Here is a 13,700-nt window from a genome sequence, read left to right on the forward strand (position 1 = left end):
TTCACTTTCCCGACCTGCAGTCTACGTCCATTTCTATAAGCAGTCTAATCGCATGTAACAACATTTGGATTTGTACTTTGGCTAGCATACTCTAATATAGATAAATGTCTGTGTATTTTCAATACTTCCAATAGTAAGAATGTCTCAGTCTGGAATGAAAAACAGAGTAATTACAGAACATGAGCTCATTTCACCGAAACCCAGGTCCTTCATCCATCAAAGGGTCAACTTCTGAATTAAGGTGATTATCTTTTGTTCCACTAATAACACGATCGTCTTTTGCTCATCTGTCCTTTCATTCACTTTGCGTTCCTACTTGGTGAAAGCTTTTATTAAACTCTTCAACAGCCTCATTAAAAGCAACCAGGTCATTCTAATTATACAAATGTTGCTACTTCACATTCATGGGTTTCATGGTTTAGTCTTTGGGTTTCTGATCCCTTTATCCTTGGATATCATTTCCAAACACTTCACTCACTGTGGATTTTATCTCAAGTCCCCTTCCTATTGTATTGATGTGTGTGTGTGTGTGTTTGTGTGTGTGTGTGTGTGTGTGTGTGTGCCTGTCACTGGTCCCCCCTTCTCCTTCTCCGGCACACTATTACCTGTCCGATCTCTCACCTGACTGCAGCACATCAACACTACTCCCTCCCTTCAGTCTTCATCAGATTGCTCAATCTCACAGTTTGGTCACGTCCAACTCTGCCAGCTCTCAGTGTTTATAGTTTCCCTGTGGAAATTCCTGTTTGCATGTGCTCCAGCTTCAGTCCTCTGCCACGTCCAGCCGGAAGGTTTGTCTGTCGGCTCGGCCCGAATCCGCAGCCAATTCAAACCCCTGCCTGCCTCGCACTCCTTCAAAGCAGCCGTGGAAACTCAATTTCTGTCCCTATCTTTACTTCATTTTAGCGGCATTTTTTATTCATTGCTAGAATTAGATTTAAACCTTCGCCTGCCTCTGGGTTCTGTGCTCCGCTTCACGACTCCAGCCCAAAACTCTTGACATCTTATTGTTTAGTTTAACTTTCATTATATTCACTCATTACTCGACGCAGCCATGCCTCCTGTCTGTTTTTATGAGAAAACCTGTCTCCCTGTCAAGGTGAATAACAATTTATTTTTCATACCCAGTCGGTTCATTCAAATAAACAGAGAATTGTGAGGGACTATTAAGCAAAGCAATCAGCCGTACTGAGTGTCTGTGAGATGTTGACGGATAAAAGTGGGTGTGGAGCTGATACAGTGGAAGAAGATGGTTTGTGAAGAGTTGGAACGTTTCTCAGGAGAGTTTAGTAAATGTCATGATGACTGGAGACTTTTCCTCGTCTTCACAAGATGTTTTAATGGCTATGTTTCACTAACTCACAACGTTTGGGTTTGGCAACGCTTCCCATTGTGTTTAATTACTTGACAAGTCGTCTTTGACAGGATGAGTTCACTTCTTCAGTATTTATAACCATAAATAACACTTCATGTAGCCACCATCCCTCCTGACAGTGTTTAAGCATTAATTAAATCATGCATGAGGCACATTACACACACCCCAGAACCTAAGTCCTGTATGATTTCTACACCCACCATCCACCCCCACCATCAGCACCAGAACGTAGCACTTAATCAACCGTGAAAAGACGCCGCTGGTGAACGTCATCTCTGCAGCTGCATTTCCTCCTTTATGTACTAAGCAACATCGTATAAACGTAATCTTTATGAGACCGGGTTAATGATAAGGAGAGAGGGGAAGAGAAGTGAGGTTTTAATGACTTGAAACTCTGTTTTAATTAAAGAGGTTAAAGACAAGCCACTGGTTATTCACGGTCGTCTGTGTGTGGTCACGTACGACGAGGACGTGCATCTATTTTCAGGAACAATTCACTAACCTTACATTTCCATCACTGAAGGACAATCTTAGCGGAGTTAAGTCAGTCAGGTGTCTTGCAGGACAAAGATTTCATATTTCTTACACAGCATTTCTGGAAATCAAGAGCTTGAAACTGATTGGTCTAAGTACCTGATCACACACCAGTCAGGCCATCGATTGGTTTAGAAAGTCCATGTATGGACACAAATAACTTCGCATACATCATACATTTGACATAGACCCTTATGTTCATATGACAATGCGCCCCTTTAATGGAATTTCAGACAGGTTGGCCCCAACACCAGGGGAGATGATCTGTTACTGTAGATCATTAAAGGTTCAGTTTTATAAGATTTGGTGAAAGGGATCTATGAAAGTGAATATAAAATAATCCTGATGCTGTTTTCACTAGTGTTTAATTACCTAAATTGTACAAATTGTTGTTTTCTTTACCCTGGAATGGACCCTTTATATTTAAATACTTTATATTTACATCGGGGTCCTCTCTACGGAGGCTGCCATGTTTTTTACACGAGCCCAGACTGGACAAACTAAACACCTTTTGAGTTTTTATGACAACTGAAGGATCCACAGGTTCTCTTTCATGTTTGGAAGGGGAGGCTGGGGTTAGGGGTATTCAGCTGCAACATGAAACTTCTCCACTAGATTTCCCTAAATTCTACACACTGAACCTTTAAGAATACATGCAGTAAAATTATAACTGATGCTGCAAACTACTTTTTACTCCTGCAAAATGCATACAGTTAAACCAGAGTGAGCAAAGTATGATTTTTGGACATTAACGGTGAAACGATATTTCTCCAAGACAAACTTATTGGCCTTGAAAAACCTCCAGACACATTTTAAAACTTTTAAAAAAGACTCAAACTGTGCGTCAAATAAAGGCACATCTTTTCTTCTCCTTCCCTGAGAATTATGCAATGTATTCATAGACAAACAATAACAAGCCTGCAGCAGGCTAATCGCATTATATCATTTCAAAGATGTCGTATAATCAGAAAATCAGGTAAACATGTAGAAAATTACTTCGAAAAAAACATGTAAGTGCTCAAAGCATTCAGCCACAAGTTGCAGTGAGCAGAGATGGTATCATGAGGGAGAGTTGCACAGAGCAGCTGATAGTTGTTGTCTAAGGATAAAAGCTGTTCTAGCACCAGGCTTGAGAGCAGTCTATTAAAGAAAACTCTCAAAAGCCTGATATTTCTGTCGTGTAACACAACACTGCTCATCGAGAGCTTGAGAGAAGCTGCCAGCTCGGTCACGTCACCTTCAACTGCACAATCTGGTATTTTAAAAGGTTTCACCACACAGATGCATACTTCCCTGAGTTGCTGAGAACTTACTCTGAGCTTGAACTGTCAGCTTCACACACTTTGCTTCGCACACGCAGCAGCAATATCTCTCACAAGTCTGGCTCACATTTTTAATTAAATGAATAAAACACCATCTTAGCCAGGCGAGAAAAGGCTTTCGTAGAGTCTGACTGCAGGATTCAGGAAGTGAACCAAAATCCACCCATTCAAATATAGTTGATATTAAATCTGTCCCTGCGTCCTTGCAAGAAATGTGAATAACTAACCACGGTGTTGCGGTTGTCATTCCTCTTCCCTCTCACAGCAAGAATGTGTTGCGGGTTCTCCCCGTGTCTGCGAGGGTTCTCCCCGGTCACTCCCACTTCCTCCCACAGTCCAAACACATCTGGACTGGGGTAGGATGTATTAGAGACTGTAAACTGAATGTAGGTGTAAATTTGAGTGTAGATACTAAATGGTCTTTATTGTTGGGCACTTTAGTCTTGATGACCACTCAGTACACTACTACAGTACAATAACCTTCCCCACTCTACACTGGTTAGTTTTGGGAAAAACAAATCATGAGCAGAGGTGCAGCTAAAGTGCACTTCTGTCCGAGTATCAGCCAGAAGCCTGATTCACCACGGACATCTGAAAACAGTCTTTAACGATTCATATGGGGCGTGCAACATGTTTTTGAAGTAAGTAGGAAGTATATATCAAAGGTGGGGACAGAGCTTTTTCCAAAATACAGTTCATTCAGCTATTTGTGATTCGTCCTGTCAGTGTTATGGCAGCTGTGCCCTTGCAGTTTTCTGTGTTTTCCTTTCTTCCGTCATTCCTTATTTGTGTGGGGGTTGTTGATGAAAGGAGCTGTCCGTGGTGCTGCTGGAGGAGGATCGCTTCCTGGTTGCTAATTAAAGTGTAAGGACACATCAACAGCGCACAGAGGACACATGAGTCTGAACGAGACTCTGACTCCTCACAGCTCAGCTTTCTGCCGTGGACTGAAACACAGTGCTGGTCAGATATCAACAGGTTCACAAATGACTTCTTCTGTTTAACTTGTGTATCTAAGAAACACCTCAGCAGTATTAACAGAAGATAAGTGACCATCCTCACACATTACTGTATATACCACTATATATTATTTATATTACTTCTTTACACCATTAAGGGTGTGGGGTCTAATTCCACACACACTCCCTTCTCTCCAAGCAGTGACCAAGGTCAGGCTATAGATGAAGGACCAACCAGCAGTGCATTGTAGTGTTTACGTTGAATGGTTGACGCAAGTACAGGGAGATATACTGGGATGCTTTGGGAGACATCTTCAGAGGAGGGTGACAATTGCTCATGTTAGTCTGTTAGCGTTTTTATATTGTTCCACCTTCTGGTCTCCTTGATGCATCAAGTCTACATTAAACTCTTCTGCATAAGACATCAGCTGCTGTCTGAGTTCTCCTTTCAACAGCTTCCAGAAAACTTCCATAACAATAAGGACAAATATGCTGTAACACACAGAAATATCAAGTCTCTGTAGCCATGCTGCGTGTTATGCTCATATGCCAGACATTTTTCATTTCCGTTGGGGATTCTTCCCAAATTATATCAGGCTAATGGGATTTTCTTCACATCCCAATATGCTGCCATTAAGCTTCTTCAACTGGCTCATGAGGAAATTATTACGCACAAGAAAGTGACTGATCTCTCACGTCAAAAAGAGTTTGTTCAAATAATAATGTCTCCTCACCTGCGCGTCAACCGCAGCCCAGCAAAAGAAAAAGTTGACGAGCAACATCCACGAGATCCAGGTCATAGTTCCTGTGCGCAATGGTCGGCGCGTCCCTGTGCCAGAGCTTCACATCATTATAAAGTTTTTGCGCAAGTTGTGCTCCGGAGCTGAGCTGAGTCCAGCGCAGAGGAGGAAGATGGAGCTGCGGACTTCATCATCATCACAGACTCTCGCGTCCACAGTCTCCTCTCGAGCGCCAGTGTGGGAAAAAAGGTTTGTCAGGGAATGAGCCGTGTTACATCTCTGGATGCATCTCTGCCTCCAGCGCGCGGGCACAGTCACAGCCTGCGATGACACGCGCGCAGAGAGGGAGAAGAACGGGCTGTAAACCATGTATCCAGGTCAAAAGTCCCCTCAGAGTCCGTTGGACAAGTTCTTATTCTTCAACGAGCCGCGAAGGACAAATCCAGGGACTTTTTGGACAAACCTTGCACTTTCCATGGCAGAGAGTCTCCAACTGGCCCACGAGCTGACACCCCCTCGCGCTCCAGTGGCGGAGGTATGGAGGCATAGGAGTGCCAAAACATAAATGTGTAAAGCATAAACAAAAAATGTTGAAAATATAAAGTTAGAATAATTAGTTTATGTGTAAAGAGAAACAAATAACCAAATCCAATTAGTTTTGTTTATTTTCACGTTTATTTCTTTATATATTACAAATGTTTAAATATATACAGTATATATATATATGTATTGATTGATTTATTTACAGGCAAATTATTATTTTTTAACACTTAGTTACCACAGCTGTTTTTCAAATGTATATAACTTTATGTTTTAAAGGGGCAGTGTGTAAGATTTAGGTGAAAGGGATCTATTGGCAAAAATTGAATATAAAATAATCCTAGTGATGTTTTCACACGTGTGTTTCATCCAAATTGTACAAATTGTTGTTTTCTTTACCCAGAAAAAACCCAACATGCAAACTCCACCCAGAAAGACTCCGGCCAATCCCAGCTGACAACGGACACCTTGGACAGGTAGCCTGCGTGTCGTCAGTTAATATAATGTAATAATACCTATAATATTTTATATACATACAAAACACTTCATATCTGTACATTCACAAAGTCAAGTCCTGTAAAAAAAATAACAAAAAAATACATGAAGACCTCTATTGAAACCCTTTTTTTAATTCATGTTGACTTTGTTAGCAAAGATTCACGAAGCTGAATACAGAGGATGAGATGTTAAGGTGCTTCTTGTTCAAAACCAAGAAAGTGAAGAAAGACAGATACACAAGTTACGGTCACGTAATGAACACCTGTAATTCATCAAAACTCTATTTTCAAAAGAAAATCTCTGTCTCTGGGTTTATTCTTGTCAACAGTTGACCAAATTAAGCAGCAGATGTTGTCAGGTGCAGCGCTCCGTGGTGCTGCCGAGCTCAGACGGGGATCTGTGAGATCAAACCTGTCAATACCTTTTCTTTTTGTCTCACGCGTGCTTTAATCAGTATCATCTGCTTCCAGGAGACATGAGAGTGAACTGCTCGTCTTAATTAGCACATGTTGTCATCATGCTTCACCTGACGCTGTCACATTCGTTCACCCTCTTATTTCGGATGAACATTGTGAATTATTTCTTATTATTGTTCCAAGAAAATCAAAAGCCTCCATCCAGTACAGCAGGGAGCCTGCCTGGTGACTAATTGACAGGCTCATGCATTAGGTGTGTGTGCCAGCACATGCACACCACCGTGCACAGCGTCCCCGTTCAGATCGATGGACCCTGAGCATGAAATAAACATGTTGAATAAACCATTTTCCAACCTCATGTTGCCGTCGAAACAGTCATGAGTAGAGTGGAAAACTCTCATTGCAGTTTTGCAGGAATAGAAATTCTCACATGAAAAAACCTCTTTGAATAGTCTCTGATTAATGTGTGATTTTACACTAAAGCACTCATCTTTATTTCTCTCTGTGCAATTAGTGGAAAAGGTCACCCCCTTGTGTTTTCCACAAAGGTCTTCAAGGCGGGTCCTGATGAAACCTGAAGTGGCGAGAAAACTGTATACGAGTGCTTGTGTGCAGTGGCCCCTGTAAAGCTCATTTAGCTGAGACCCAAACCTGAATCGCCTCTCGCCTCTTTTCAGCAGCAAATTACAGGTTATCTTCAAAGACACTCGCTCGGTGTGAGAGGGGCTCCCCGGATGCATAAAGTGAGGCAGAACTGTCAGCACTTTATCATAATGCTGGAGACACAAAAGGATCCAGCAATTTCAAAGTAACATTGTACGAGCAAACAGGAAAACTTCACATCACAGAACTTTTTCATCTATGTTCCAGTGAGAGAGACTATTAATCTTCTCTTTCTTTCTTTCTCTCATCTAGACTGTGATGATTATAGTGTGCTTTGTCTATCGGGCGCTTTCATTCCTGTCATTGTGTTGAACATGTTAAATATACTAATATATACACCTGTATGAGCTCTTTATTAACAGTCTGTGGTGCAGAGTGAAGGTAATACACTTTATCAACTCATCCGCAATGGAGATTTTAAAAACTGCTTTATTACTTTCTGCCTGTGTGGCTTTTATATAACTTTGAATGAGTTCCTGAATTCATTTCATTCAGTGCATGTCGATTGTTGTAGACGTCTGTTAAGTGCAACTTTTCTTTTTGTAGTTCAGTTCAGCAAAGTATCACAGCAACAAACAAAAGCTGTGCTTTTACTTTGAAGACAAATTGGTAAGTGATTCTATGGACGTTGCTGCCGTGACGGAGATCTGCACCCACTTGACCCCAATGAATATATATGTCATATATATATTCATATTGAACGTATCAAATGTCCAAATCACACGGAATGTGACACCGCACTTCTCTGAGGAATTAAGAATACACATGTCAAGTGTGAAGCGGAGAAGATGAATGGTTTGTGATATGTGATCCACAGACAGACAGACAGAATGTGGAATTAGTTGGTAAATGCTGTGTCTGTTTAAGGCATCACTGATGTTCCATGTCTGGGATGTAAGTGGATGCCGCTTCATTGCCTGTGGTTCTCCCACAGTTACTGTTTATATGGCAAGTGATTTTTAAAACTCTAATAAAGAAACATACATATGTATGCACACACAGTCTTTCTGCATATATTGCTGGGAGACAAGGCTCGTTTAACCCCAATGCAAACTAGTGCAGTAAATTAAATGTCAGAGCTGAACAGCGTCAAGGTAGCTGCCTGGATTTTAAAAAATAATAAGTGATGAGGAAGGTGTAACTATTACCGCCCAGCTCCTCAGCAAACGCAGCTATGTTTTGCACCTGAGTAAATTGGCGCTCAAAGCCTGACAGACACCCAGAGAGAGCGGCCGCTAAACTTCTGAGTGGCTTAGATGAGAGAGGAGCTGATTGAGGCAGAGTGCTCGCTCGCCTCGCAGCATGGAGGTTGTTTTCCAAAGATATAATTAACATGTCGGCGGCCTGGCGTGTGCAGGAGAGTCTGTTTGTTGTCGCAGTCGTGTGACTGATGCATTGTGTAAAGCTTATTAAACATCTCGCTGAACCGCAGTGTTTAAATTATTTTTAATCCTTTGTCAGTCAACGTGTGAGACGCCAGGAAACTAACACTTGTGTTTCAGCTCTGAGGAGAATTAACACCGGTTCAGTTTTCTCAACTTCCAGACACACCTCATTCTACTCAGTGATTGGATGATCACCTGGAACAATTCTTATTTCAAACATTTCCACACATAAGAGATACAGTAGATGGCGGTAATGAATCTTGGCCAATAAACTGCACAGAGAAGAAGAAGATGTACGACGTGTCTGCTCTCACAAAGTGAAGCCAAAACATCTTGATCGCCCCCTGGTGGCTAACTGCACTACAGTACAGGACTATTGATAATCTCTGGACATTCTACGTCTGAGTTACACACGCAAAGAATCTCCTGCTGCGTTGGTCATGTATAAAGAAAATTCCAGAGAAAGATTGGCCGCAATAGTGCGGACATTTGTCTTTAATGGACGGGACATGCGCCAAATAACTGAGTCAAAATACACATCAAATACATTTTCTTGATATTGCTTTCTTACATAGTAGGCAGCTCTTTTCACAAGGGCTTTCCTGGAAGTTTGTATTTTGATTTGAATGAGTCATTCTTTTGTGTATAAAAATCAGCACTCTGCAGAGTCTGGCTCTGAACGATGTCCCCAGCACAAGAGCGTTTGCATCTGGGATAAATCATTGCTTTGGTCCTAATGAGACCTGCTGAATAATAAAAACACTGCTTCTAGTTTCCAAGAAATATTGATTTGAGGTCAAGGGGACACGGTTGTAGATACTTGTTTCTCCTCTTCAGCTCTGAAGACGCAGCTCACTGAAGAGGCCTCGTGGACGAGAGGTGAAGTGTGTCAACTTCATGTGAGCATTTCAAATATTGGAATAATGGAAAACTATAGATAAACCTGTGGCCGGTACATCTGCTCCTCCTCTGTCTTTCTTTACAGTGGGATACAGATAGGATCAAGTTATGTCCATCTTTGAAATTGAAAGACGTTCGGTTCACGAGAACAAAGATAAGCTGCAGACCGGAAAGATGACAAAGCCGCAGAACAGAAAGGGGTGAAAACGACTCCCCTCTGGCCTTCAGCTCCTTCAAATGTCACACAGCGTCGAGAGGAAGACGTCAAGTGATTTGCATGAAGAATGGCAGCAGGGGTGAAGTATAAGGTAAAGGGACTGTATTGATATAGTGCCCTCCCACTCTTATTGAACACTCAAAGCCCTTTAAGCCCATTCATCCATTCACACACGTTTCTATTTGCAACACTTTCTGTATTGCACACCACTCACAGGCTGTCAGCCCAACTGTGAGGGCCAAATTGTGGGTTCAGGATCCTGCCCAGGGACACTTAGCAATGCAGAAGAGAGGAGTGATGGATCAATACACTGACCTTCTGGTTAGTGGACGACCCGCTGTACCTCCTGAGACACTGACGCCCCAACTGCTCCTCCAGGGCCGAGCTGAGGACGTGCGAAGCTATAAGAAGAGCCTGGACTGTGGAGGACCGATGTTCTCATGTTACATAAAACCCGTCTTATATGAATTACATGTTACATTTTATTTTTATTAACACGTTTTTAATTGTATCTATATTGTATGTACAGCACTTTGAGCTGTATTTCTTGTATGAAAGGTGCTATACTTTATTAATATAATATCTATGTGCAGCACTTTCTCTATCACACATCAATTTAGGTCATTTTGTCTTTGCCCAACATTTCTCATACAGCGGACTTCTTGATCCCTGTAACTGAATTATTTAAACAGCATTTGTGTTGGAAAGATTCTGTCCCAAGCTTTTGATCAATATAAAAGATTGATCACTATATCCACTGTAGCTGGATGGGGACCAGGAGAGGCCACTGGGAGCTCTGGTGGAGAACCTGAGATAATCCAGGTCTGTTCAAATGTGCTGCAGCACAACGCAAAACCATTTGTGCAACTTTGCCATGTTATGTCAGCACTGACACAAAACCTTCTCAACAGAGCAATCAAATGCAACAAAAGACAGATACGAAGAAGTGTAGGAGCCGGCGTTTTCAAGGACATGGAAACAGGCAGCTGCACCATGAGGTCGATCCAGAAAGAGACAGAGAGGGAAGTGAAACTCTTATTTAAATAAAGGAACAAGGACGAGTGACGCTGGAACCGTGTGGAGGAGGTTTCAGATGAGAAATTGCACAGACAAGCTTCAACCTTCAGCAAGAGTTAAACTCCACATCATTTAATCACATTATGACCTCTCACCCTTTGTGTGGGACTTATTGTGTTTCTCTATAGTATTGTAAGGTCTTGACCTTGTTATGTAAAGCGCCTTGAGACGATGTATGTCATGATTTGGTGTTCTACAAATAAAATGGAATCGAATTGAAACTGTTCCTCAGCGTTCATGTTTTTATTCAAGTATTAGTACTGTTATTTCTTCCTAAAATGAAAAAAATTATAGTTGTAATCAGTCTTTATTTTTGGAGTTGCTGAGCTGAGGGTTTTTTCAGGCACCGGCAGACTGGGAGAATCAATATGGACACAACACTGACCCCTGCTGGATGAATGGTGACTACCAGTTATAAACAGTCAACTCCTGTGTTCATCTCAAGTTCATCTTTCCTCGTTGACTCTCACTTACCAAGTATGAGTCAGAATATTAAAGCAGCTGCAGAGACTCTGATTTGAGATAAAAAAAAACACTGAAGCTGAGACTCAAAACTCATAACTGCCAATTAAAAGATGACAATGTCTCTGCCACGATTCGGTCATCAGTTCTGATGCCCCTCCTTCTTTTTTAATAAACATCATCTTATTAATTTTGTTTTTGCAGAAACCTTGAGGAACTCATTTGGATGGTGAAAACATTGTTATCACAAATGGGTTTTTGATTGTTATTTTAATGACTGCAACATAAAGAAACAACATTCTGCCTGCCAATCATCACCCTTCATGTTTAAAAAAAATTAATTTGTACCCTACACAAAGTGATGAGAGTCTTTTATAGGATGTAACAATTCAAACTGCACAGAAATGTTTTATTTTCTCTACAATTACCCGTCAGTCTTCTTAGTAATTTAATTCCAGTCAATCACACCTTCTCAATCAGAACTAGAACTACTTGAGTCTACATTAAATTCAGAGGAAATCATTTTACTTTCTTATTTAAAAGCTTTAGTTTCCTGCTGCTTTGCTGATTCCCTGATGCTCTGCAGACCATCGCAACACATAAAACGTACAGTTGTGACACCATCAGTGACCGAATACTAATAATATAGTGTAGACCCTGATATTGTAAAACCACTAATCTAAAATATCGTTGGAATACAGCATAATGCAACATAAATATATAAATAAACACCTTTTATATAATCTGGGGACAAAGTGTGTGTGTGTTGCTGTAAATTGCATGTGACAATACGTACGAGTCAAATACTGGATTACATGAACACATGTTGGGGTCTGTTGCCCAAACCTGAAATAATGAGCCATGCAATCATTCACAATAGATGTAACAAGTGCTGTGATTTGTGATTGTTACCATGAATCTACCCACAGCACGAGTTAAGTGTATTATGCAGCGTGTGTATGACAAAGGAAACATTTTCTTGAATATAAATGGAAATAAATGAACATGATTGTTAAGCTATCAGTGTGTATTTGTGTGACATTTTGTTTCTGTGTAACTGTTTGATGAATAAAGTGGCCTTTGTCAACCATGTAAAAAAAACTGAATCCAAATGAAAGGGCAATATCCAAGTAATATTTAATAAACAGCATAAACCACTAATGCTAAATATGTGTTTCCATCTGTGTCTGTTCCACCAACACCACGCTGGGAAATTGTTTGTGGCACTAAAGTAATTGTGTTAGTCTAACTCTTATAGTATTGTGGTATTTACTCATTCATGATTGGAAATACTTAAAAAGATCCATACAAATTATTATCTTAGTTTTTTTTTTTGGTGTATCTTTTTCTAGTGTGTATAAATAGTCCCAAAATAAATGAGATATCATGAGGGTATAACCATGAATAGTGTATTTCAAAAATGGGAAATGTTCATCATCCCTTGAGGTAAAGCTGCCTTGTACAGTCCAAAGGAGGCTGGTGGGTCCACTGATGACCTGACCACTCTTAAGATCCAAATAAATTCAGATAAAGCTCCTTCAAAAAGCTATTAAAAAGAAAGCAAGGCTGGCTGCAATATGATGATTGTGCTGTAAAGGTTCTGCTCCTGAAAAGTCTGCCCATAAGAGTCCGGGCAGCGTGTGAGAGCTTGTACAAGAACACAATAAATACACAGCAGAACATTTTATAGAGAGGACATTTAGAGAGGACATTTAATCCATAACGTGCTGACACCTAGTGGTAACAACCTCGTATTGCACTGATAGATGGCACAGAATCAAGGCGTAGACACTATCTGTGTCAAATTATTCCAAAGGTCATACATGAGGGGGTCCCTGGAATATTTTCTATTTCTTTTGTAGAACATCTGCTTTAAAGGCACAAACAACATGTGACTGATTCATGTTTACATCATGTTTGTGAGAGGAAATTTAAAGTTTATTTCAACTGTCTCTCTGCTGCTCCTCAGTGCTGCTGAATATCCCACATTATTTATTCAGGTAACTTTTCTGATTAAGTGATGGTTTGATCTAAGAACTGCTTCAACTTTCACATTTACAACAACCCTGCAATATGAATTACCCTAAACAAGTGTTATGCTGTATTTAGTTCATTTAGGCAAATTTCACATGTTCTTCCTTTAATCCCCGGACCTGCATAAGTCTTGCAAGCTGACTTAAATATATCCAGTTTGAAATACGTAACTTTAAAGTCGGTCAAGTACTTTCTTTTGACAGGAAATCAGATCCATCTTCTTAGTAACACCTGAACACCACCTTGCAGCTCTTGATCCTCGTCTCATGCTCAGCACCTCAATGTGAAAGAAGCGTGAATATGAATCCACCAGCACAGATGCAGGACCTGCTCCTGGTGCCTCGGCCTCGCCTCCTTCCCCCCGAGGGGCTGGAATCAATGAGGCAAAATGGAGCTTTCAGCACTCTCACAGTGTTGAGCTCAATGGAGCTTGACAGCGCCGAAGATTAATGAGGGGAGCTTCTGCTGAACAAGCAGGTCGGCTCTCAGAAACTACGTCGAACACAGCTCCGATAACGAGTCCGTGTGCGTCCCTGCATTTTAATGTCATGTATCCACACAAAAGAATGAGGCAAACA

The 13,700-nt window shown here is 41.0% G+C and overlaps 1 protein-coding gene across 1 annotated transcript in view; it reads right to left on the reverse strand.

Moving 5' to 3' along the window:
- The window catches only part of pth2ra (parathyroid hormone 2 receptor a), a 38,242-nt gene extending 32,832 nt beyond the window's left edge, over positions 1–5,410 (reverse strand). Inside the window, exon 1 of the mRNA XM_035175651.2 lies at positions 4,925–5,410. Coding sequence (XP_035031542.1) covers positions 4,925–4,990 — 66 coding nt within the window. The 5' untranslated portion in view covers positions 4,991–5,410. The remainder of the gene's footprint in view (positions 1–4,924) is intronic.
- Between the last annotated feature and the right edge of the window lie 8,290 nt (positions 5,411–13,700).

The sequence above is a fragment of the Hippoglossus stenolepis genome, chromosome 13 (assembly GCF_022539355.2).
Source record: "Hippoglossus stenolepis isolate QCI-W04-F060 chromosome 13, HSTE1.2, whole genome shotgun sequence".
NCBI lineage: Eukaryota > Metazoa > Chordata > Actinopteri > Pleuronectiformes > Pleuronectidae > Hippoglossus > Hippoglossus stenolepis.